Source organism: Anarrhichthys ocellatus, unplaced genomic scaffold (assembly GCF_004355925.1).
Source record: "Anarrhichthys ocellatus isolate YVR2014 unplaced genomic scaffold, GSC_Weel_1.0 scaffold21, whole genome shotgun sequence".
NCBI classification, from domain to species: domain Eukaryota; kingdom Metazoa; phylum Chordata; class Actinopteri; order Perciformes; family Anarhichadidae; genus Anarrhichthys; species Anarrhichthys ocellatus.
Window position 1 is genome coordinate 4,555,747 of NW_022280051.1, and position 26,740 is coordinate 4,582,486.

General features: G+C 42.5%; 1 protein-coding gene across 3 annotated transcripts in view; it reads left to right on the forward strand.

Annotated features, from left to right (window-relative positions):
* The window catches only part of LOC116389904 (ankyrin repeat and BTB/POZ domain-containing protein BTBD11-A), a 122,882-nt gene that overhangs the window by 79,072 nt on the left and 17,070 nt on the right, over positions 1-26,740 (forward strand). For all 3 annotated transcript variants that reach the window (XM_031859020.1, XM_031859021.1, XM_031859022.1), the window contains exons 2-4: positions 5,731-5,868; positions 20,799-21,009; positions 25,788-25,940. In XM_031859020.1, the coding sequence (XP_031714880.1) occupies positions 5,731-5,868; positions 20,799-21,009; positions 25,788-25,940 (502 nt within the window). The remainder of the gene's footprint in view (positions 1-5,730; positions 5,869-20,798; positions 21,010-25,787; positions 25,941-26,740) is intronic.

The window sequence follows — 26,740 nt, forward strand, 5'->3', positions numbered from 1 at the left end:
ATCTTGGGAGCCTCGAAGCTTAGAACACATTTAAAATGCATAACTAATTAGACCCTCACGGGACTCTATTGAATCCACTTTTGTCTCGGTGTCCACTCTTTCTCTCGCTGCTGTGGGCTCCTGCAAACAGCTGGGTCGTGGATCTCTGCGGCTGACATTTTGCAGTTAGCCAGTTGGGGTTCGGCCGTTAAATCATTTTGGCCATTTCACCGCTAATGTGGTCTGAGTCCCAAATACATTCATTCATTATTGATGAGAGAATGAATGTCTCTCTGGTGCACTAGATGCAGCAATTACCCAACTGCATCATCACCCTGTGATGAGATGCTTTGTGTTGGGGGGCTGCTCATCTGTGTGGATGAAGCTCTGAGGCTTAAAAACTCACAGAGCAGCAAGATACTTTTTCTTCTGTGTTCATGTGCTTTTTCCTTACAGTGAAAAATAAATAAAAGACAGAAAAAGAAACTGCTGCTGTTTTCCCAGCTCGGGCAATCGCCGCGCTTTTAGGCAGCCGTCGCCTGTTGCCACGGCAACTACCTGTTAATATTCCGGCAGAGTTTCCCCACCGACTCAGCGGGGAGAGCGCCGCTTTCTCACAACAGAAAAAAATCGATCGGGCATTCCTGCAGAAAATAAGGGAGCCGAGCCATGTGGGGATTTGGTGCTGCAGCGCCGGCACGCGTCTGTACCGACGGTTCAAAGTGACCTAATTGACCTTTGAGAGCAGATGAGATGCTCGTGGCTTACAGCCAATCAAAACGTCACCCTAGTCATCGTAACGCTTTGGTTCTTATTGGGCAGTCATTTTCTTTTAAAGTGATTTTTCTCGAGGAGATGTTCAAAGGTCGGGCATTAAGGAATTGAGCTTTCTTTGCTCTTGAGTGGTGAAGCCATTCAGAAAGGATTGTCTGTCTATGATGAAAAGGGACGGCATTGATCACGAATCCCATTATGCCCCCGGGGCTCAATATCCAACAGTCCAGACGATCCCGCCTCCCGTTTCTCTTCTGAAAAGACCTTATTTTTAAATGGTTCTTTTCTCACGCAGACGGCAGGAAAGTCTGAATAACGAGCTATTAATTACACACATGCACACACTGCTTGTATCATATTTTATTTTATAGCAGAGGTGTAAGTCTACGCTAGCCTCACGACTCTTATCGTATTTTTTCAATCCCAGTATCTGCGTGACCTCAAACTTCAAATTCAAATCCAACTTGTGGTCCTTTGCAGCATCTCATCCCCTCTCTCTCTCTCTCCCCCCCCCCCCCTTTTCTGTCTCTCTTCAGCTGCACTATCCAATAATAGCAAAAAGCCCAAAAAGAATCTTCATAAATGAATAAAACACTTCAGTAAAGTCAGGAGCAGAGATGTAGGGAGGCATGATGCATCACCTCTGAACCAGTGACAAAGCGCAACAAGGCTATTTTTTTTTTAGTGCAAATATATAAATGTGTTCAACCTCTTGTTTCAGGCAACAAATAGCTCACATTTATAATGTGAAGGTGTCCCATTAAACCTGTCACCTGTGTAACTGGAGTGCACTGCTTCTGAATTTGGAATAAAAGTCTCTTTGGTGCCTCTTAGACTTCAGATCTCTGGGAAAAAAAGATGAGTTTGAAGTGCTGTCCGACTTTTAGGCACTTTTCAGACCTGTGTTGCTGATTGATATCGCACTCTTCTCCGTCAAATAAACCCTTTTTTTAAAACCCTCTGCACGGTGTTTTCCATTATGAGGCTGAAAACATGGCGGTTTTCTTGAGTTCCTGGAAACTCTCTGAGGTTCTCCAGGTCCTCAGCTTGTAGCCTGTAGGTCATGCTCACATCCAGCTCCATCAGGGTTCAGTAAACACTGAGCAATGATTTGTTGGAAGGGATTGCAGCCAGTTCGGTCCACTGAACTCGCAGAGCATCTCGCATTGTTTTGAGCTGTCAGCAGTTTCCCTTTCGGAAAGGGCAACAATATCAGCAGCAGTGTTCTGTTTATATCTTTGACTTATGTTAAAGGTTTTATCAGCTGTTGAAGAGCTGATAGAAGAAAAGTCTGACATTTTTGGGAAGTCGGCTTTTTCGCTTTCTTGCAAGCGGATCGACACCACTCATATCTGTGCGTTAAGCTTCAGCCAGGAGACAGTTAGCTTAGCTTAGCATAAAGCCTGAAAACAGTGGGACTTAATGCCAAGCTAAGCTAACCGCTGTAGCTTCATATTTAGCGCACAAATAGAAGAGTGCTCTCTCAGAAAGGAATGCTCTTCCACACGTCCAACGATGTCTTTAACGGTGTTATGGCACAATATGTTTGAGCTTTTGCACCGGTCAAACTTGCAGGTCAAGATTCACCATAGTTGATGTACATTTGTGCACATTTGCAACAAGCAAACCGACTGTTATATCTAAGAGAGACTCCATTACAAACACACCTGGAAGCAAGAGCTGAGCTGAACCCTGCGCTGTCTGTGCTGTTAAAGTACGTAGGCTACATCCTTAATAGCTGTAAAACAACAGCACAGAAATGAAAAGAACCATATTTGTGTTGCCTCCTCTTCCTCAAAGAAGTTCCAGCTCATCGGGCTCATGTAAACATCAAAAAACCTGGTAGAGAAGCTGCTTCATTAACGCGGCAGCGGCTTTAAAGCTGGATAATATCAAAGCCTAGCATCTTTGTTTCACGCTGTGAGATTTATATTAATTGCTTTGTTCTGGGCCTTGTGTTCTGTTTTTTGTTTTGCTTTTTTGTCTGTCACTCTTCTTCGCCTCTTCCTTATTCTTTTTTTCTCTCCGATGATCTGCTCCCATACAGACAGCTGTTGTGTGCACATACCTGCAAGGCTCGATGTCCTCTACATTATTTATGACGACTTGCACGAGCAGCAGTATTTCTGCGGAGATGACTTGGGGGAGTTCGGTAAAGTGGTCTTGTCCCGGTGACCCAATCTCCGTCTTCATCTGCCCGACGGCAGCACAGATGAAGGGAGCCCCGTGAAAATGCAGGTCACATCTGTTTATCTGGGATTAGTGTTTCTCAAGTAGCTCTTCCAATTGCCTCGGAGGTCACATGAAGATGTGGTGGAAGTGACTCAGAAATATGAGCTTATAAAAACACGCCTGTAATGCCTCGGAGTCTCATGTCGCTTGTCATTTTCTAATCAGGCGTTTGTGTCAGCATCCCCTCTTCCCTCCATCCCCGCCTCTTCCTCTCTTTTCCAAGTCTCCAAGGAGCCAGACTGGCTTCTTTCTCACCTCTGATGTTTATTACACAAACAGCACCTAGGATCAACTATTCATACTTTCTTTTTTTTGCTTTTCTTTTCATCCAGAGAAGCCAAGTGTTGGTGAGAGATAACATGTAGAGGGAGTGGGAGGTGGGGAAAGAGAGAGCTGCGGAGTTGTTTATATGTCTTGATCTGATGGGATGAATAATTCAGCAAAGGGCTCCCTGAATTATATTAAAAGAATAGTTAGGGCAGTGGGGGGGGGATGTTGGGGTGACGGACAAGATGGGAGGCCTTGATTACGGAAGGCACTGTGAATTATTCAAACTTGTTTTCCCCTCAAACACAATCTCACACACACACACACACACACACACAGTGCTGAATCTCCAGCAGAGGTAGCCGTGAATGGTTTTGGTGATTAGAGGAGATTTCTCCGCTTCGCTCTGTTACAGGAGACGGAGAGCGTCCCGAGGATGGAGGAATCCCTGCTTTTCTGTTTGCCATCAGCCACTCTGAAGTCTTCTTTCAGAATCTTTACTTTTACTTTTTTGGACTTTACCTTCCCTAGACATTTGCAGCAGGGCAACTCTGATGTGTTGTTTACTCTGCAGTTTCTCAAACCTTTTATATAAAAACTGCCAGAGTCGCTCTTGAATTCTGACTTGGATTAGTCTCAAGTTAGCTTCATGAACTCATTGAGTCATGTCTTTCTTCATATCATTTTTACTTACTTTAATGCTCATGATTTGCAGGTCAAAAGACATTTATAGTCAAGATGAATTAACGAGGCTAAAGTGGGTGAAGTCTTGGTTACATATAACTATTTCAAAAGCACATGAATTACTATATTTCAGTGAGAAGTAGCTCCAGACTATACTTTAAAATATAGTCATTTATAACGCTTTACCCTTTACATCCAGTTGTAGCCCCGTTCTCACCTTCCTGCTAATCACCGTATCATTACAGCAGTGTCTCTCAACCTTTTCGAGTTGCGACCTCCCGAGAATAATCAGCTTGGTTCAGTTGCAGCTAGCACTGTGGCTTTTTGACTCGTGTGTACTTTGACTCTCACGAATCTATTCTGAGGCAAATGATATCACCTAATGTTAAAACCATTCCTCTGTCTAAAGTATGTTTTTATTTTTTTTTCTCAAAAAACATCTGGCGGCCCCCCGGGAAATGATCTCAGGACCCTTTGGTTTAGAACAACGGGCTAACAAAGGAATCTTTCTTCTCTTTTAAATATAGAAATGCTTCAACAGTGCAGACCAAAAACATCCTTTTTTTGTTTCATGGGATGTCATTAGAGACACACCCTAAAATACCAGCTGCTCCATCAATACCGTTCAGAGGTTAAGCAGTCATAGATAAAAGCTGTTGTGATCATCCTCATCATCAGAGGCTCCGGATAAAGCTGACCTCCCCGGAGAGGCTGTGGGAGGAAGAGGGAGCGGGACTCTGACTGGGAATACTGGAATTCTTGGGCTGGACTCTGTGGGAACATGACGGGAGGAATCTGGAGCTGGAGGGGAGAACTCCAGACTCCTGATGCTGCACCTGTGTCCGCCTGCGTGGCTCTTTTGTCTTCTGCGCTGGCATCACACACACACACACACACAAATTGACTGAGCTCCTCCATGTTGTAATTACTGTTTGTTGAGAAACGGCGTGTCCCCCTGCGCCGCGTCATTAGGATTAGCACTCGGCAGGGTGTTGCTTTCCATTCTCCTGCAGCAAAAAACTCAATATCCCATCTGTCTGCAGCCATTCTCTGCAGCTAAACAAAGCCTGGCTGCAGTAACACCACCAAAATGGATTAATCCTCTCCAGCCAACATTATCTGCATCTTGTTGCCCGGGGGGGGGCACAGAGCACACCTGTGATCACAAGGGAAAAAAAACAACTATTTATGCTCAAGGTCATGCTTTGAAGTTACAGCTTTGAATTGTGAGTCGCACCCTAGTTAGTTCAATTAGGGTTCAAGCTATAAACAAAAAGTCAAGCGGAAAGCCAGAGTGACACCAAGACTCAAAAATCACTGCAGGGATTTATTTCAAAGACGACAAGCGACTCTTCTATAATTATGCACTTTGAGTCGTATCATTTTCATGGTAAAAAGAAACCTTTGTGCAGAAGAGCTGCAACGCATCACCGGAGACTAAATAAATCAGCGTCCCATTTATTAGAACGTTCGGTCTGAGCTTGTGTTCATGATACCAGCTGAGATGTTTTGCCGACAAACGAAGATGTGCAGTACAGTGTGCCTTTAACCTGCGACTTTGTCTCCATGTTTAATCATTTCAATAAATGTTTGCACTCTGGCTCGCTCTCTCTTTTTCAGCTTAACAACTCTGTTTTGAATATTTAACTGAAAGTGCTGATTTGTGTGTTGTACTCTTATTTTTTTTTCACAGTTTGCATTCCCCCTGAGTTGTTGATTAATCTGACATCAGCAAAAAAATGTGCTGCAGATAAAAACTTTTGGCACTTTTCACTAAATACATATTTTTTGCAGGTGTGCTGAGCCTGCCGGAGAGTTTGAACCTGCACCGGGACCAGCAGCGCTCGGGGAGGGGGAGTGAGGGTCAGGCCGAGCTCCGCACGCTGGAGCAGTCGCTGCTCGCTACCCGGGTGGGCAGCATCGCAGAGCTGAGTGAGTACACTTTTACCAGCAGTTTACACGATACAAAATGTACATTTTAGAGAAACCAAAGGTTTTCAGGTTTCCCCATTCTAGCATTGAAAAGATATTTGTGATAAAACATGCGAAAGTCAAGGTTAACTTACTAGCTTTCGACATAGTCCACACGTACACGGGTATTTTTGTAAACTGGGTTTTCCCTTCTTCGTTCTCAAGAAACAGTTTTAGAAAAATCTTCATCCAGATGACACACACACACACACACACACACACACGCACACACACTGGTGATGTTGGCGACGGGGTCTGTGTCGTGGGTGTGTTGGATAATTGCTGCAGTCAGCATTTTTGCACTTCCATTGGCCTTTTGTCGAGCAGGGTGACGCTAACTTCCGGGTTGGCCTGCAGAAACGCAGCTGTAACTGTTATGCACATTAAATCTGATCATGTCAAGGACCAAATAGCCCCGTCAGTGTGTAGGAATGTTCACTCCCCGTCCCTGTGGGCCATCACGGTGGTCTGAGGGCCAAACCCACCGCCTCTCCACTGTCCCCTCACCCCTCTCCCTCTGCCTCACCCTCTGACGCACCGTAGCCAGCAACCGTTCTGTTGCAGCTGTTCTAACACCTGTTTATGAGTCACACCCGGAGACCTTTAAATCCAAGGTGACCTCCTCAGAGGCTTTTAACCTCAACTTGAAAGGAAGGGCTCCACCTTTAACTCTGACACCCCGCTGCCTCGCCCCTCTCCACAGTCACACATTAGATCACCCTGTCCCCTGCAGACATCTGCGCCACCGAGTTCGTGTCTGTGCACATTTGTACCGGATGGATGTTTCTTTCATCCCTGTAGCGCATTACAAACCAGCACTTCTCTACGCAGCATCGATTAAAGCATCAATTTGCAGTCTATTCTTGTCACCAGTTGCTGCGACGCAGTCGTGATTGAGCCTGTAAGCAGATTGTGAAGTGTTTGGGTGCATTTATATTCATGGTGTTTTGGGAATCGATACAATAACAACTGGTTAGTTAGCATGAGACCTGATAGCCACCGAGGATGAGTAGATGGATAGAAACATACAGAAACTTCACACTCTGTTAGCTGCAGTGGATATCCTCTTTAAACCTGCAATAACTGATGTTTTGGCCACTTGTGGGTTGTTTAAACAAGCTGTGAACACAACACTGACATATATCACCTTGTAAGTGCAATTTATTGGCAAAAAGTTGCCTATTTATACATTTAGAGTTGTATTTATGTCTATCTGATGAATGTAGGTCCAATGTTCACTCTGTTTTTTAGCTCTGTCTTGGTCTCCACCGACTCCTGAGGGAAATATATGGCTCTTAAGCAGCTAACTGCTCCACTAAGTTCACCAGCTACAGGGTTGAACCGTAATGTTGTTTTTATCTGCCATGACTAGATATCTCGTAAACGAGCTTAGTAACAGTGTTAGGTTTCAGTTCTAACCAGCTTTCTTTTTAGTTTAGAGGGTATGATTTGAATTTTGTTTAATATTTATTCTCAGTATTATCTACCCAACATCTTCCTCATTGCCAGTGTTTGGTACATTTTGTAAAGATTATTGTCATGTAATCTTTACTGATGTAAATGAGTCTGGAGTTTAACGCCACCCACCTAAACTTTGGTTGGTTTGTTGTTTGGTTGGTGGTTTGGTGACGGACACACACTCTGGAATGATGCGGGTACCTCGTGGGAAAATAAATCTCCGTGTGGCAGACTCGGTGAATAACCACTCACACTCGTTAGCATCCAAGTGAGGGACATTCTGTTCACGTGCTCGGACCAGAAGGCAGAAAAAAGCAGCACAGGCTGCTGTTTGATTCTTGTTTAATGCACCGTGTATTTGACTCCCACCGCCGCGCTGCCTCAGCTGGACCTCCTTACCTCCAGGGTCGGCCAGTCGAAGCTGCCAGAGGTTGACATGTGGCTCGTGATACAGTTGATGCCAGCTGCTTGTAGTCATTTAGTAGATTTCATTGCATTCTGTGGCACAATTTCCACCTCGTCTTGCGTTATGTGGACAGATTGATCTACAGAGCACGAGCCATGAGTGTGAATCTGCTTCATCAAGTGCATGCTGATTGCATTAAGAGTGCTACTTTTTACATGTTCCACCATCTGCTTTTGCAAGAAACTTAAAGGAGCAGATCTGCTGGAACTCGTGCATCTTATTTATCAGAAACAGGTGCGACAAGAGCAGCTTCTCTCTCATCTGCAGTGCAGCTTGTGCGTAATCTGCTTCTCTATATTTTACACCAATCACACATACGCAGTTCTGCTGCTTCAAATACTCACTACAGCAACAAATGTGCATTAGTCCGTAGCTTAAAGTAGTCCCCAATCAAAGTACTATGTTGTCCTGAAAACACCAGTGGCCATCTGTTTTTGGAAATGATATACTCTTTTCTATAACTTAAGTAGGAACCAGTGGGATTGACTGCAACAGACATAGAAAGTATTGAGAGATGGACATGTTGTTTGTCTTTTCATGACATTTGCAGGGCATGTTGCCTCTCACAGCAACTTTCTGTTAACAGTTATAGTGGAACGACAGAAATAGAAATACAAGAACAAGTGATTGTTAGAACAGAATAACAAGTCAATCAACAAGTTACCGGCTGAACTGAAGCAGTCACGACCAGGCAGAGGACGGATGCAGAAGGTTTTAAGTAAACAGGAAGTAACCACTGGTGCGGTAGAAGTGTGCACCGGTAGAAGCAAAAATAAAATATAAGATGTCAACGCTCCAAGGGCTTCATAGATAGAAATTCCAGTGGTTATTACATCTCAGCCAGATGTGTCCTCCTCTTACACATCTATTAATAAATAAATAAATAAAAACATTGGGGTCTAAAAGAAAATATAATGTCGCTGCAAAAAGCACAAGGGGAGAGTAACACTGAATCATTTACAAAATAAAAGCTTTGTGGAAGAAAATAGTATGAATTAGTTTAAAAAAAGAACTCGATCTGCTAATGCACCGGGGTGATTTCACTCTTATGAGAAGACAAAGTGCATTAGGCTGCAATTACCACGGGCCTGTAGTGGGACATCGATGACGTTTACATTCTGCTCCAACCAGGTGCTCCAGTTGAACCTCGGAAAACATTTTTCCAGTAAAAAGCTGCCAAAAATGTCCGAGGCTGCGTACAACCTCCACCAATGATTGGCGAAACCCGGGGCAAAGAAAGCAAGCACTCAGTGCTGCTCGTAAAGCTTAATGCTGTAAGTGCTTCGTAATAAATGATAATTTAATTAAAAGAGCATATCAACAGTTTTATCTCTTCTCTCGTCTTGATATTGCAGCTGTGCACTAAGAGGAAGTTGCTTGGAGTGATTTAAGTGAGTAAATCAAACTGAGACTGTAAGTGTTTAGAAATGATTCAGTCAGAGCTGTGTTTAGTAACTCTAATGCACGTGCTGCTGCTGCTCCACATTAAAAGCATTCAAGTCTTTACTTTCACACTGTTTGTGAGAACAACTAGGAAGGAAGATGCAGTGTGATGCACTGAGATGTTCCTGCAAGTAGCTCCTCAGTGCTGCCAGCGAGCCCAGAGCCGCTTTGTGTTTAAAACCGATGTAGCAGAATCCAGTGATACCAGGTGTCCAGAAATCTGGTAACTGCAGAAATACAGGAATATATGCAGTTTTCCTCTGTGTATTTAAGTCATCTCAGCGGCAGCCCGGTGTATTTACAGTAATTACACTAATAGTCATAATAACAGATAACGTGACAGCGATGTTAATGTAAAAAGGCTACAAGCACGCCCTCTGATATCACAGCAGAGACCTGGAACCAGTGGAGTACAGGGAGCAGGTGTTCCCACATACAGCGTTTAAAAGCTGCTCGGGATCAACACATTTTAACATTTTAAATTGAAATCAATCTTTAATCTATTTGCTCAATATCGGAACAATAAACAAGATCACTTGAAAGTTGAGCGGCCACACGGAGCCGTCATTGAGGGGCAATTTCACACCCGAGTTGTTTGGTAATTAATGGTTGATAGAAGAGGCTGTGAAAGAGCAACATTCATCACTATGTGCATAACTTCATTCTCTAGAGGTGGATAAATATGTCTTTTATTTCTGAGGTTGCCATTATCTCACTGCTCATCGTATTTCACGTCTTTGTCCGAGCGAGGAGAGCAGATCGCCGATGGCAGATGTGATGCTTTGGGCGTTTGCACCTTTCCTCATCTGTCACGACACATTGCCATGACGGATAACGTTCTTTCCCTGTTTTCCGACATGTGCCACATTGTGTGTGTGTGTGTGTGTGTGTGTGTGTGTATGTGTGTGTGTGTGTGTGTGTGTGTGCGGCGTATAGGATCTATAGGCGCTGAGCTGACATATTGTGACCAGGTGTGACAGAGGAAGGCCGGTCATCTGTCAGCACAGCGGCCGACCCCACGGGTCAGCGAGCAGCCGCCAGGCAAATAAATGGCGAAATGTAATACAGTGCAGGCCTCCAACAAAGGGGCCCTCCATTCCTGAAGCCGGGTGTGCCTCCACCGCAGAGGAAATATTCAAAGTATGGACTTCGTCAAAGTTATAAACCTTAAGATGTTTATGAAACCAAACCCCATATTTTATTCTGTTTATGGTCAGCATTTTTTACTCGTGGTGGAGTCTGCCATTCCTGGCCTGGTTTCACATGGCCTTCAAACTAATGATGCAGCGTTTAATCCAGTTTTTTTAAAATCTTATCTCATTAATTTCAGCCTTTTTCTGACAACAAAAACATATCCCCTCGTAACGCTTCGTACATCTTACCAAACCGTTTTGGCCTTTTTTTGTATGTTTTTTTTTGCAGATGTCCAGCAATTCGAGCGATCAGTGTGCCTGCGCGAGCACCTGCACTGTTTAGTTAAGCAACAAAACTACTTGTTTAGGTAAAGAAAAAGATACTTACTTATTAAGTATGAAAGTGGCGTTACAAATAAGTCAGCATTGACTTCTGATTTCACACCGGACACGAACAGCTGTCTCCTGGGTGAAAGTCCACCTGACCTCCTCCCTACGTGGACTTTACTGCACCACGGCTGCCTCACAATTACGTGGGTTGTATACAAATTAAAGTGTATTAACTGCCTGACTGTTTACTCCCCTGCAGCTGTATCACAGCTGGATTAAGATGCTGCCAATGCCAATCCAACATTTTGCAACATTAGCTTTTATTGTAGAGCAATGACGGGAAACGCAACGGGTTTGTCACGACAGCGATCGATTATTTAAACTACGTCAACAAAACAAGACAATTGTTTCAATTTCTGTGCTTTCTGACGGCGAGTGATGGAAGCCAGCTGTTGGATGAAGGGCTGCAGGCTGCACACCTGGAGCATGAAACCATACCCATGGAACAACCTCTCTATTAAAACAATTTGTTTTGCCGCACTGTCAACAGATACAGTTGATCTTCAGTGGCGTTTTCGACCAAGTGGCAGCTCAGGGACTGTTTGCTGCAGCATTAATCTGCACTCGCTGTTACCACAGTAACCACAGTTGAGCAAACCATCGGTTTGGCTAATTTGCACCTTTTTTATGTGAACATGCAGACATCACTCGCTCTGTATTTTTCCCCAGCTGACAATGGGCAGCTTGAGAAATGAGTCACCGTGTATTCTACTGTGCCTGGGCATGACTGAGGAAAAGTGCTTATTCTTCAGGGCTGAGTGGATTTCACAAAGAGAGGGATCCCTCTCCCGCCGCAGAGCTGCAGGAGTTCTGCACCGGTTTAAAAGGCTACAGAGAATCGCACCGAGATGAGATGTTGTTTCTCTTCTTCCAGGAAGCGATTGCTTACAGAGACCTGTCGAACTCTGACTTTGGATGGTCACCACCTGCTTCACATTTCTATCCATAGACCAGCAATATTCTCATGATAGATTATTATCTAAAAGCATGCTTTTTCTTATTCTTTTGTAGCACCCTACATTTCAACAGAACGACTTCCTCCCGTCGCTGCTCCATTAACCCACACTCACTTATGTGGATGTGAGATAATGGGTTCGCTTCACACACACACACATTGACTGAGATAGGGGGTGTTAGATTTCATCTTGCGTCCATGCCGTCCTCATTTTTTATCATATTAGAGTTAAAATATGTCTCCTGCTTCGCCATGCATCATCTCTCCTAATCTCACATCTGACCCACTTCTCAGAGAAAAAGAAAAAAAAGGTGAAAAATGAGTCGGTCCGACTTATTCTCTAAAAAGCTCATTAAGCTGCTTTCAGGAATCAAGTTGCAGTTCGAGGTTGCGTTTCTACCCATTTGGCCACTGCAGCTCCCGATGGTAATGTCACCCTCAAGTTCTTTTCAGTATCTCTCTCTAATGGACGTGTCAAGGCAGAACAGTATGTCAATGTGCCGCTGGGAAAGGTCTCCGCTGTCATTTAGTCCTCTTCATTTCATTTTCTCGATCCTCTTCGGAGGTCTGCAGCACCATTTACCTCCTCATGTCTGTCTATCATAGGAGACACAGTAGTTTACCGAATAACAAAATAAAAAAAGGAATTGTTGACTTGGCTGTTAAAACGAGGCCGGCTCATTCAGTCTCTGGAACGGGGTGCGGTCATTTCCCTTATCTGTCTCCCAGCACCTTTTTAGGAGGACGGCGGGGGCATGCTGACACAAACAGCCGTCCTCACAATCCTCCAGACACACTCGTCTCTTTATCTCGCACAAAGGACACATACTGGAAAATCGTGTAGGCTGTTGCTGTTGCTGCATGCTGCAGTAATTACGTGAGGCTGGATTCATTATTGTATAATGGTTTAATGTCCCTCGATACCTGCCACAGGAATCCCACTCACTCACCGCAGCTCGGCGCTGCAAAGATTGGAATAGTGATTAAAGAGCGGTTTGAGGGGAAAGTCGAGTCATGTTTCAAAAGAAAGATGTAAGACAACATTTTCTGGGCTAAAGCACTCACACACTCACTCAGTTTGCATTCTTCTGTCTTCATCAGCATGGTGTTGGTGGTTTCAAGGTCAAAAGACTGTAGGTTAAAGCAGGTTTTTATTCTTTATTCTCTGTCGGGATCCCCATCAGCTTTCCTTCTTTTGACTGATGACACACATTAGTGCTTATTTGCAAATGTTAGCATGCTAACACGCCACAATGGTCAACATTGCAAACAGCTGTGTTCCTGAAGTTGAAACATTTTCAGCTCACATCTTTACCTCAATTTGAACCCTCCTGGTAACGTGTGAGTGTTAACATCCGCGACTGTCTTTGCATTGACTTTATTTAGCTGTAAATAAGCTCCTCTGTTTGCTTTCCCCTTAACTATTTGCAAAATAAATACTTCCAACAAGGACAAGCATCAACTTTCTAGTATTTGTTATTCACCTTGGGTCTGTCTTCAAAAGCGTTACGGGCTGTCCATTTGTCCTCCGTAAACGTACAACTGCAAAACACAAAGGAAGAACAAGGACGGACGAGGGATGAAGATCTCAGCGGTTTACCTGCCAACTGAGAATGCATCACATGGGGACTTGGCCGGCAGCAGCGGAAGAGAGGAAGCGAAGGAGAGCCAAAGACTCACTTAAAGAATGACCCATCACGCCCAAACAACTGTGTGCTTCCTTTTACAGCCCCGAAAAAACCACAGCGTCACTGAACAGATTATACAACAACAAACTCAGGACCAACTTGAAACCGTTAGACGCCACTTCTTGTCGAGTTCTTGAGAGGTTTCGTTCCACAAGGACTGATGTTAATGACCACCAATGTGCTGTTATTGCTGAATAAGCTCTGAATACTTTGTTTCCTGTTCATACATCAGCGGCCTCTGTGTACGTCTCTCGTGTTGTTATTCGATCATGCCGTTGCCATGCTGTAGCGCAGCCCAAGTGTTGGATTCTAATCAAAGTCTATTGAATACGGCATTTCCAATGAAGCTGATGTGTGCACCTGAGCGTTGGAGTGTGCGACACCTCTCCGGAGAGGTACAACACGCGCAGGCATATGTTCTTCATTAATAATTATTACCCATCAGCCTGACATGCGAGGACTGATGATACTCGAGCTTGCCTCTCTCAGCTGCTCGACTATTAGTGACTTTAATGATGGAGGGACTAGTTTAACTTCCACTTTTCACTCAAGTCCTGCTGCAATAAGATGAAGGACTTTACGCCATAGTCCTCATAGCGGTGCTGCTGTGAGATAATGCAGACCCACTAATTGAGTGTTTTTGGAGAGAGCCCAGAAGGCTAATGGACGTTTTGGGGTAATAAGGCGGTGAATTGAACAGGCTGCCTTTAGTTCTCACCTCACTGTTTCCTAAAAGGAAAGACAGGGCAGCTGTTTGCAGCAGTGTTTGATGAAAGGGTTCTTCACAAAAGAGCCTAACAGCTGTTTCTATTTTAACTGAACTTGTCATTACGAAGGACATCATTCTCTGGCTTCATACACAGCCAGACTCATCATTTATTTACTGTAATAGGACTCTTCTGTGATTATGGCTTATTGGTTAATCATTGCGCATAGTGGCATTGTTATTTATTTTAAAATAAAAAGCTAGAAAATACTCCCTCACATATAGAGGCTTGACTTTTTTTAGTGTCTGCTGGTCTACCCCTTTGGTTCAGACTTGCATATCTCAACATCTATTGGATGGATTTACCTTAAAGTACCACTGTGCCTAAGTAAGGCCTCGCAGAGTCAAAGTGTGGCTGTAGACTCTTCATCTTGTCATATGTGTATATTCTTGTTTTATTGCTATCGATGCTTATTTATATTGCCTACACACTTCTCTCTACAGTGTATAAGCTGTTGCTGCTTTGCAGTGCACACAGGTTCGCAGATTTATCATCACGAAATTAACTTTTACTTTGATTTGTTGCTGCGTTTTAGTAGCAGGACTAGTAATTTCCGGTGGTACTGTAATTGTGAAGCATATCTAAAACAAATATCAGCCCTCAGCTGGAATATGAATGTGAATACTACTTAAGGACATCAAGACCCAGCATAGGAACGTTATCTATTGGACACTGCAGCAGTGTGCAGTAGTGTTTCTGCAGATCTTCTCAGAAGAGCCATTAAAGTCCCTAAAACAGCCAATAGACAGAATAAAGTGGCATCCATTTAGAAGTCCCCTCCTGTGAGTCGGAGGAGGAGAGATGATGACGATGGAGCGAGAGAGACCGTTTGTGTAATCTCCCGTTCCGTCTCCACAGACCGGAAATATCTGGGAAAAGCTAAGACAAGATGATGAAGTGAAATGAAGCCTCTTTAGACTGAGAGAAGCCATTATCAAGAAGAGTGCCGTGTTGTTTTTTTCACAGTTTCAAACTAGTTTTCTGGGACTTTTACAAATGAGCCATCACAGCTTGTGTTTGCACGCACTGGGCCTTTCCTGTGCTCGGTTCTTCGCTTGTGGTCACAGTCGTCAGTCTAGGAGTGGACGGCTGCAGCAGACCTTCTGTTGGACGGCGTAATAGCCATAAAGAAGGAATCGTGATGGTTTCTGCAGCACACGTTCAATCGGATTCGATACAGAAGCTGAGCAGAGACGAGCATTTGACTTTCTTAAACAGGGATTTCTTAACATTTGCAGCATCTTGCATCATGGGACCTTCATTCCACATATTTCCTTCCTAGGAGGACGGGGGGTAAAAGAAGGACTTTGACCCTGGCTGACCCGGATACTTAAATGAAAATAGAGATCTGAAATGAATCTTTCTTTATTCGTAATTATAAAACTAAACATTTTAATGACTTATTCTTATACCCCACTGTTCTGTTGAAGGATCCCGGGGTAGAACAGATGGTATCATGCTGCTGCTGCCTTCAAGTGTTCACTTTTGAGCGTCTGCCTCCAGAGATGCACTATTTCGTGGTGTAGTGGCTGGTTAGAAACTGCACATTAACTAAGTTTTAATTAGTCTTTCAATAAAGTTACAGTATCTGAAAGACACCTGAACTTCAAAGACTCTATTCTAACTTTATATAATCACCACTGCACACTTACCTTTTATCACATCCTCTGAAGTATGCTAACCTGCACATATTTAGGAATATGTGACGAATAAATGCTTGAATCTTGAAGTAGTTATCACCTTATATAGTGGTTATGGATGAAATGCTAGCAAACAGCTGCCTATTTACACATCCAGCAGACATGGAGCAACTTGAGCTGATATTTGAGGTCACTTTTCTGGCCACCCGAAGAATTAAAGTCCAATATTCACTCTGCTTTGATCTCCACCAACTTCCAAGAAAAATATAATGGCGTTTAGCTGCTAAATGTTCTGGTCTCACTCCGAGGGCGTCAAACTTCACTTCTCTGCGTCACATGACGTTACGCCCTTAGTTTAAGTTACGTTACAGGAGCACATATTTTAAGCCCAACCATGATGTTTTTTCTGACCCTAACCAAGTAGTTTTGTTGCTTTACCGTGACCGTTATACAGCATTAACAGTGTGTTACAACATTTAACGCAACCTTTCTACAACGTAAACCACGTGTTACAACATTTTCAGTGACTGTTTCACGACGTTAACAGCTTGTTAAAACAGTCACCTGCTGCTGCCGAAAACGGGGTTGAGTCAAATAGTAGCAGGATTTAAAGCATTTTAGCTCCATTGAATTCTCTTTGATTAAAAGAGTTCCTGTATTTAATCTTTTGCAGAACTCCAGACGGTCACTCAGCCTCTGATTGCATCCGGGCCAGGTTACTATAAAGGTGTGACCTAGGATCATAAAACCACCAAGCTGAGAGCATATATATACAATCTTATAAGGAGCTCCTGTTCTGTATTGTTACCGCATAAGTTATCACTGACCTCCCTCCACATGTCCAATATTAAATAGGTCTACTGGTGATTAATTTCCCCTCGAGCAGCGCTGGTAAAAAGTATCTGCTAGTCCTGTGTTGACGATGACATGTCCTGTAATTGACTGTGATTAATAGTTGCCACGGAATTGCTAATGTGCCCCAAAGGCAGAGCTCCGAGTCGGTCGTATTACCAAGTGATGATTAAATGTCCTCGGTTCGGTCCCCGGGGAGCTGTAGGCCATGACAGCGTGTCAGAGGACAGCGAAAGGAATCTTCCATCTCAGTCGTCCATTAGGGAACACAACAGTTGTCTCGCCGTGATAATATCGGGTCACGTCTGATAATCTGGCTCACCTAACTTTACCTGCCTGAATTACAAGCTTGGTTTCTGACTGTTGGGGGCAGTATGCTCTGAAAACACATCCCATCACAATCACATCTGTTCAATTAGGTGATACATATACGTAGGTAGTTCTTATCCTGAATTTGCATCCAGAACTTTTCACTGCTTCCTCCCAAATATGGCACCAAATTGATCAGGAAACAAGTTTGCAAAAAAAAACATTGAATACTTTTTGGTGACAATATGATTTTTCATCTGGCAGCATCATCAATGTCACAATGTTCTTAATACTTTGGTTTATAACCAAATACCTGTATAAAATAATGACATCAGCCTCAGATGTACTTTGTGTTTAGTGCTAATTGTTAGCATGCTAACACGCTTCACTAAGCGGGTGAACATGGGGATAATCTCACCTGCATGTTATCATGTATGAGGATGTTAGTGCATATTAGCTCAGTAAGTACAGCCTCACTGAGGCTCTCAGTAAAGATCAGAGTCAGAGGTGAAAAGAGTTACTTTCTTTATGTTACATGAAAACCATAATCTCCATGAAAACATTCAACCCTTAACTTACATGAGGAAACTGAGAAAGACAAGGTAATTACAGGGTGTGTAGCTGATGTGTGACATAATTTACAATGTTGACATTTCATTAAAGCAGGGGCTTTTTTTCGCTCTGTGCTGTTTCACCATTTTCCTCTAATAGGGAACAAAGTTCTGCTCTTTAATGAGTCCTTCCAAGAGGAGAGGACTTGGCTGGAAGAAAAGGGAGACACTAAGCTGTCCTCTATGATTAATTCAAACGAGATGAAACATGACCCCCGTAGGAGTGTCGCTTAGATAATTACAGCAAAGGAGACGGGAGCAAATGTTGTCCTGCTGACAAACCCAAAGTCAAAAGAACAATTAATAAAGACAACGAATGCTTGATTATCAGACCCGGCACGCTGGCTGTTTAGCTCTGAGGGACGGCGGCGGGTTAGCCATTTGCTCGTTGGCTGACTGTTCCGTTTGTTGTGGTGAAAAACTAGATGTCTTTTATTTATGGACGCGGTGTGGTTTCAGAGTTTGCTCTGCAAACCACAGGGGGCGTTGTCAGTTTTGGGAGTTAGTGTTTCTCTTTTGTCTTTTTTGTTGTGGTCGGTTTATGTCGTGTCCCACTGAGCAGGAGGGGTTTGTAACGTAAATGCATATTTCTGTCCCCTTTGCTTTATCGTAATCTTTATTAATGTCTCACTTCCTCTTAATATTCAGGCCAGAAGCACACTGTGTAAACTCACCCTGAGTAGCATGGGGACTTCCTGAGTACCTGGAGTGGAAAGGTGTTCTGTGCTGAATGAATCTGCCGGATTGATGTTTCATGCTACAGTAAACGCTACCAAACAAGCAAACAGAGTATGCAAGCTGCAGTCAAGCAGAGAGGCGCAAGTGATGATTGTTGCATTTAATGATTAATGTATTGATTTTCTTTCGTGTGTTGCTACAAAATAGTGGAAATTCCCATGATGACATGTTCCCAGAGCCAAAGATGAAATCTGCAATTGCTTTTTTGTAGTAAATTCAATCAATCAATTAAAACTCTCACCGTGAAGAAGCAGTGTTTGGCATTCTTGTTTGCTAAAAGACAAAAGCAATTAATAAATTCTCACGATCACATGATCATAAAATACAGCAGTGTAACACACGTCATATTTAATTGACGTTGAAGCACAGATCCCTGCTGCCTCTACTCCTCTCTCCTCGTGTCGCTTCCTCGCCTCCTCCCCTCACATCTCAGGAGGAAAGGAATCGAGGACGTGCAAACTGAGGAATGAAAAGAGCCATTGATGTCATTGGTTCGCACTGAGCACCTTCAGGAGCTGCCTCTGACTGAACGCACTGGGTGACCTTAGCTAATCGTGTTTGTCTAATGTGTCATACCTGGAGATGGGAGCCTTTTCTCACCACACATCTTTAATCACTTCATCCTGAAGAAACGGGGCATGATTTCCCTTGTTTCCTGTGATTTATTGATGTATTTAATTCTTTCTAGATAACCGTCTATAAGGCTCCCCCGGAGCCGGAGAGCAAACTGTGCCGTGAGCATCGTGCTCCGTTTATGTCTGACTGCCTGTGAACCCTGTCAGGGGCCTTTAAGCTGACAGATGGAGAACCTCGGAGCGCACACTCACCGTGTCATTCTGTCGAAGCAATGAGGTTTCAAGACGAGGCCAACTTTGCTCAGACTGGGTATTTTTGGAACAAACAAAATCAGAAGAGCGGATGTGTGCGTTGTGCTGCGGTGTGTTTACTGTTGCACTGCAGCTCAGAGCTTCAGACTTTCACACATATTGTTTTATTCACATAGTACTCATCGTGTATCCAGAAAGAGAACGCGTTAACTCGCCATATTCAGGCTGTGGTGGTGTTTTCCGTCCGTGTTTTCCTGTAGGCCTCACACCAACCAGCGTTCCGATAAGCAGAGTAAATAATTAGATCAATGGGGGTATTAGTTTTGTCTGAGAAATCGACCCTGCATGCTCACACTGCAGTATTTTCCTCCCTCAGAGCAATATCGTTATTCTTAAATGCATCGCTAATGACCTCATCGATAAAATCCTACATCAGAGAATTATGACTCTCTAAATGTCAGCGCTGAGTATTTGAAGTTCATACCTCCTCCAGTGTTCAAAACTATTAGAATCGTAAAATTTCTTCTGACTTTCATTGGCTCCCTGCTGCCTACAGGCACGGCGTGAAACAGGTTCATATTAAAAACAATGGACCACATTTATCAAAGAAGATACCAGGAAATGTTCTCCATGCTGGTTTACTTAATCTCTGCAGTTTTTACAGGAAACTGTTTTGAGATTTTGTTTTTAATGTGTGAGTCCTCAGGACCTTGAGAAAAATATCACACGATGTTCTCAATCCTGAATAAATCATGATTAAGTACGGCTTCACCATTATACACACACTTGTTTTTGTTTCTTAAGATGACATTGCATTTTTACCCCTTGGTTGAAAACATAGTATGTGAAAATACTTTTGTCCCTACAATGCGACTTAAGGATCATCATCATTCCAGCTTATTGCAGTTTGGATATTATTATTATTAACTTTATTTCTACTAGCTAATGTTGCTGCGGCTTCTGTGTCGACTGAAACTGGACTGAAACTCAAGTTTGACTAATTCTGATAGAAACAATGGTAAGAGCAAAAAAACAATACGACCCATGTTATTAAAAGTCTGAACTATCCTTTAATAGAACTATTCAAGCCTACAACCACGTTTCTAGTGAAGTTCACCTCATTTTGCACACACACACACACACACACATGCACACGGATGCGCTGTAGTTTTCCCCACGACTCTCTGTGATCATGTCAGAAAACTGGGAGAAGAACAGAGAAAAGTAAGAGCTGAAGGTAGAATGAGGACAGAACAAGGGCTCTCACTTCACCGATTCACTGAGAGAGGCACGATGTGCGTAAGATTTAATTTCGAGCCAGCAATTTCCCACTCGGCGAGGACTGTGTGGGCATATGTCTATGACTAAATGTACGATGAATCAGAGGGTGTGTGAATGAAGCAGTGAGTGCAGCGAGTACTCCCATGACAAAGCAGTGGTGAAAGAAATGGATCTGCGCTCTGGGAGTAAAGCGTAGGACTTTCTTATAATGAGTAGATCTTCCCTCAGCGTACTACATGGTGGTATTATTCTTATCTTTAATGAATTTCTATTTCTGACATCTTTTTTTATTGCAGTCCATGCACCGTCCTCATGTGTAAAAATATTCTCCAGGTGATCTTGTATCCCGGGCCATGCACCACCTCCAGCCCCTGCACATCAAGAACCCCAGCAATGGGACTCCAGTCCACCAGAAGACCACCAACACCACAGTGCACTGGGAGCCCGAGGCCCTCTACACCCTGTGTTACTTCATGCACTGCCCACAGATGGAGTGGGAGAACCCCAACGTGGAGCCCTCCAAAGTCACCTTACAGACCGAGAGGTGAGTCGAATACAACCCAGTGAATGATGCTGCTTGCACACTTTTACTTTAGTCCAAATCCAGAAACAGATATAGAATTGTACCAGTTTGAGTCACAAGTTTCATAATTGTATTGTGCAATAGAGGTGGAGACAAGAGTGGTGTCACAATGCAGTTGTTGGCTCCTCCAAAGGACACAACCCCTGAATGGGGGGTTCCATGCCTCCTCCCCAGAAATGACACGTTGCACCCAGACGGAGACGAAAACTACTGGTGCGTTCAGACGCTTTAGTTTTACTCAAAGTCAAGTCAATGACGTCGAAGTTTACCCCCAGAAAGTTACCTTCAAACAGTCAAACGTTAAATGTTCTATGATACCCAACTTTAGAACATGAGTGATGATGTTTTACTTCAGCACTTGACAGACAAGTAGCAAATATGTTTCTTTGGAAGCCCTTTGATTAATATATCCAGGTTGCTAATGAGAGAAGTCAGCAGCTCGTCTGGCGACTGTTATTGACTCCGAGGTTCCTTTTTTATTGGCATAGATTTACCAGATTCACCAGTAACTGTGACCACCTCAAAACAAATACCTGGTAAATATGACACGGTCGTGTGAAGGATTACTTTAATTCTTGAAAACAACTTAACCACTTTGGCTCAATTAGGGCAAATGTAAAACCTTTCTTGGCTGCTCTGGCAGAAGTTCACATGGCACAAGTCTCGGCGAACACTTAAGTGTCCCAAAGAGCCAAAAAAAAAGAATCCCGCTTTCGTTATTACATTGTGTCAATTAGCTACTTTGTGCAGTACGATATGTGGTGCTTGGCCTCCACTCGTCGAGCTGTAAATCAAGCAGTGAGATGATTTTTTTTTATCTCTGAGAAATCTGTGTGTAAGTTACAATCTCCTAAAACGTCCATCACCCACAATTCTGGCACACATTACACACTTTAAAATCTCTCCGTTTTGATAGGTGGACACACATATCCTTTCAGCCATATTGCCTCTTGTCAGTTTGTCTCACATTCCAGAGCTGGAATAATGTCAACTGGTCTGAAAGGTTGCTGCAGACATTCCTACTTTCTTGCACAAGTTTTTCGCCCCCACAAGCGATCCCATAAGACGCTGCATGGTCTGGGCAGCGCTGACACTTCCCCGGGCGTCAATCACATTGATGGGAACCAGAGGGACTTCACTCGGATAGACGAATGGACAGATTTTTCCCAACGTCTTTCCTCCACTCTGAGGAGATAAAACTCCATTGTGACGACCCCGGGGAGCATCAGGAATGTCAGGCGGAGTGACATGTCAGCAGGCTCTCGGATCCCCCGAGAGAAAAATCCTCTATTTAGCATTCTGCTGAAAGGTTGAAGACGAGCAGGATCGGCCCGAATAACACAGAGACGACGGGAGAATATGATGAAATGAGACAAAGTAATCTTTTAGCGTCTGTGTTGTGAAGCTTTAGATTATAGAAGGGGGAGTAAATTACTGAAATGACTTGTACGCTCTTTACCTGGAGTTACATCAGAAGAAGAAAATTAGTTTATCGCTCCAATTTCTTAGAGTTAATAAGAAAGATGAAAAACCTTGAGGAATTTAAAATAGTAACAGAGCTACAGTAGATTGTAGTTCATGATATATTCAGTATTTTGGCCCAGACATTTGCTTCCAAGGTGTAATTTTTACCCTGGCAGCTCTGGGTGTTGGTTGTCGCTGCAGGCCCGCCGTCTGAATCGATGGATAACATTACCCTCACTGTTTTCATTCCAGACTGGGCCTCCCCTTTCTGCAAACCCAGAGCGGTAGATATGTCTTACGGGAGAGCACAAGCTCTGAGGAAAGGGAGGAGGTCTAATTTGTCACATTAGTCAGCCAACATGCTAAACAGCAGCTCCCTTTTTTTTTTTTTTTATAAAAACCCTCGCCAGAGTTCAAATTCCTGGCACATAAAAAAAGACTAGTCAAACAGTGTGTGTCAATATCTAAACGCTGCTGCCTTTATTAAACATGTGCTTACAGCTAAATGACTACAGAAGGAGGAAGCAGCTGAATACACGGTAAACACAACAGTCCCAAATGGTTTCGCTGACTCGGCTACGTGCTGGTTTGAATCATTTTTGGAGAAATTACGGTTGCCAGAGGGTCATGAGGGAATAAAGCTCCTCTGGGGCCTTCACTGATGGATTCATAATATAATTTAACTGACTATAACGTGAAGTTAACCCAATTGATTTAAGGTTTTAAGGTTTTCTAATGTACATCTGAGACTGTTTGATGGTTTTAAAAGCCTGAAAGGAAACTCTGTCTTAATGATATCTAAACAGAATTATTCCTAGCGCTACTATAATTCATATTTATTGTATAATAAGTACATTTGTTGCTAAAGGTAACTTTAATGGTTCATAAAAAGGCCATATTCATGATGGTTAAGTACAAATGGGGGAAATAATCGTGCTTAGTATCTGCTGAAGCGAGTGAAAGGTCTTTTCCTATCTAACAATGACGTGCTAAGTGCCAGGGACTGCAAAAAGACTGTACAAGCCACATATACCAAGGCTGTTCTTTTTGTCATTAGTTCCCTTTTACAGAGAAGAGAAAAGGGCAGTCTTTATGAGGACGATTATTATAATGGAGGAGGATGTACTGAAGGCACACTGCCAGTGGATGGACTCAATGTAACAATAATTATGATCTATGAACTCCATCAACTTCATGAAAACAACAAAGTTTATCATTTCCGTTTTGTGATAAATTTTTCTTTTTAAAGAAACAAGAAAACAGATGATGATAAATAGATTTTATATTTGATAGATAACTATATATACACACAAATTGGTCATTTATGATTTTACGTTCCCCCTAAATCATATCCTGCAGTTGTTCATAGAGCTTTCACAATGTTACAAAAATTCCACATTAATACTTTTAGCTAACGTGAAATCATAAAAAAAAAATCATTGAAATATATTTGATAAGATGTGTTTTATATTATTGGACAACGAGTATTTGAATAAATGTGTTTAGTCCCATTTTCCTGCATACAAGGCTGAATGAAGTATGCATTAGCTTTAGCTCAGGGAACCAAGCCCTCTTGGACATAAAGAAATTATTTCTTACGGGTGTTATCTGTGTTGGCAGAACCATGACCAATTTTACTGTTTGGATTTTCTTTGTAGTTTGTTTTTCTCTGGGTTGTCCGAGTGCTCCCATTGTGGTATGAAGTCAGTGTGACTGAATGGATGTCCGAGAACACCAACAATGCACTGGAGAAGCACTTCACTGACAAAGAGAAATGTCATGATTAAACAGTCACCTTGGACCTTTTTTCACAGAGTTATTTATTCTCTTATAAAAACATGAAAGCTTGTCAAATTGTGCGATTAGCGTTGCCCAAACTTAATATGTCCCAGGTTTGATTGTGGCAGCTCAATAGCTGTCATCTTACTCTGGAGATACCGTGCTGCCATCTAACAAAACAAAGCAACATTTCAGATTGCGTTGTTAATCAACTCATGTAGCCAATGTTAGCTTATTAGCTTAGTCGCTAGTTCTCAACAACAAATTGTTATTTCAGCCGGAAAAATGTACGGTTACAGACAAGAAAATTTTTAGCATTAGCATATGTGGCGTGCGAGAATAGAAAGCTTGACGAGTTTAGCAACAAGTAAGGGTTAGCAAACAGTCAATTATTTACAATATATGGATAAAATAATGTAAAATCGCCTCATAACACGACACTTAACGCACAGCCATATCAATCTATTAAGAAACAAATAACTGTATTTCCCTCCAATTATTTCTTTAATGTGTTATTTTTTTTCTTAGAAAACAAGAAGTTAGAAAGTTGTGCATGTAAAATTTCATATATTTATCTTTTCTGTAAAGCACAGCAGCTCATTCTGCCTGTGAAGTGACATAAAGAGGTCAAATGTCTGATGAATGACTGACCTGAATTGTGCTTCTGTTGCATTGTGGGGGGAAAAGATAAATAATAGACAGAACAACATAAGCATGTGTGTGTTTTAGACGTGTGATTAGAGAATATATCCACACACACACACACACACTAGTCCTGGAAATAAATGATGAAACATGAACATGTCAGCCAAGAAGGACTCATTACTGATTTTGATTAAAGAAGGTAATAACAGCGTTTAGGGAGGTTGCAGTATCTAGATCTCTATTTGTTCTGCGCTATCTGAGTTATAAATTATAAATATTGATTTGGTGTAGCTGCCTTTTCAGTTAAAGGCATCTTTAATTAGAAAGTGTGTGTGTGTGTGCTATCAGTGTTGGGTCTCTATTAAGTGATTTTATGTGAAAAGAGAAGAGAGCAGACGTGTGTTTTAAAGGTTTAGTTCATATTTCGTCATACATAGGTCACATTAATCATGATACTATATATTGATATGGCCTATAACACTCTGTGTATCTACATTTCTACACGTGTTTATATTAACTTTTTTCACATTTTATAAAGACCTATATAGCTCACACATAAGTTAAGTAGTACTTTTACTTTGTAATGTACTTAACTTACTCGATGTACGTAACATAGATAAAATAAGAAAGTAACAAACATACTTATTTTATAGCTTTACTTCAACCTGACCAAGTAGTTTTGTTTGAATGTTAACCATGTTACTGCGTTTATACCTTGCATGTGGAAAATTGATACCCAGTGTGTTAAAAAGTGACGCTAAAGGGTCCTGACCAATCATCCGTATGTGACTAGTCCAGAGTGAGATAATGCACATTTCATGTGCGCAAAACGAACTTTTTTCCCCCTGCAGGCCGTTCCTGGTACTGCCTCCGCTGATGGAGTGGATCCGGGTGGCGGTGGCCCACACTGAGCATCGACGAAGCTTCTCTGTGGACAGCGACGACGTGAGGCAGGCCGCCAGGCTGCTGCTCCCCGGGGTGGACTGTGAACCAAGACAAATAAAGTAAGGATGTGATGCTTGTGACAGAGTTTCACTGCAGCAGGCCAGCTGCTCTTGAGGGAAATAATCTCACTGGTTCAGATAAACCTCAGTGAGTGAAGGAGGAGTGAGTCCTTCTTGCTTCTGGAAGTTTTAATCATCATGAACTTTTGCCCTTAAAACCAGTAGCTCAACTCAGAAATCTCTCAAGGCATTCAAAGGTCCAGCTTTGTGCAAATCTTTTAAAATCCTCAATTCCCCCTTTAATATAGTCTAATAATAGTGTGTACCTATAGCCCCATAAAGCCCTCTGTTGACCTGGAACTCATTTTTTCTATTTATGATTTAATTGTATTACATTTTATTACATATTACATATTTATTTTATTTTGGATCCCTATTAGCCACTACCAAGCTAGCAACTACCCTTCCTCCGGTCCCCATAATTAAACATTACATTACAACATATGTAATGTAAACCAATATGTAATTAAATGTCTAAAGTAAAAGGGAATTACAACAAAAAAGCAAAACAAACAAGCAAACTAAAAAAAAAACCAATAAATTAACAATAATAAAACTTCTTACGATATGTAACAAGAATGACAACAAGCATTCACGCTATTTCTAAATAGTCAGGAAAGCATTTGATACACCTCGAAAATAAAAGTAGTGATTAAAAACAATCAAAAGCAAGGTAACCATACTGCCATAATAACAGAGAGAGAAATCTAAAAGTCCACTCAGCACAAAAGGGCTGATAAATGTGTGTGTGTGTGTGTGTGTGTGTGTGTGTGTGTGTGTGTGTGTGTGTGTGTGTGTGT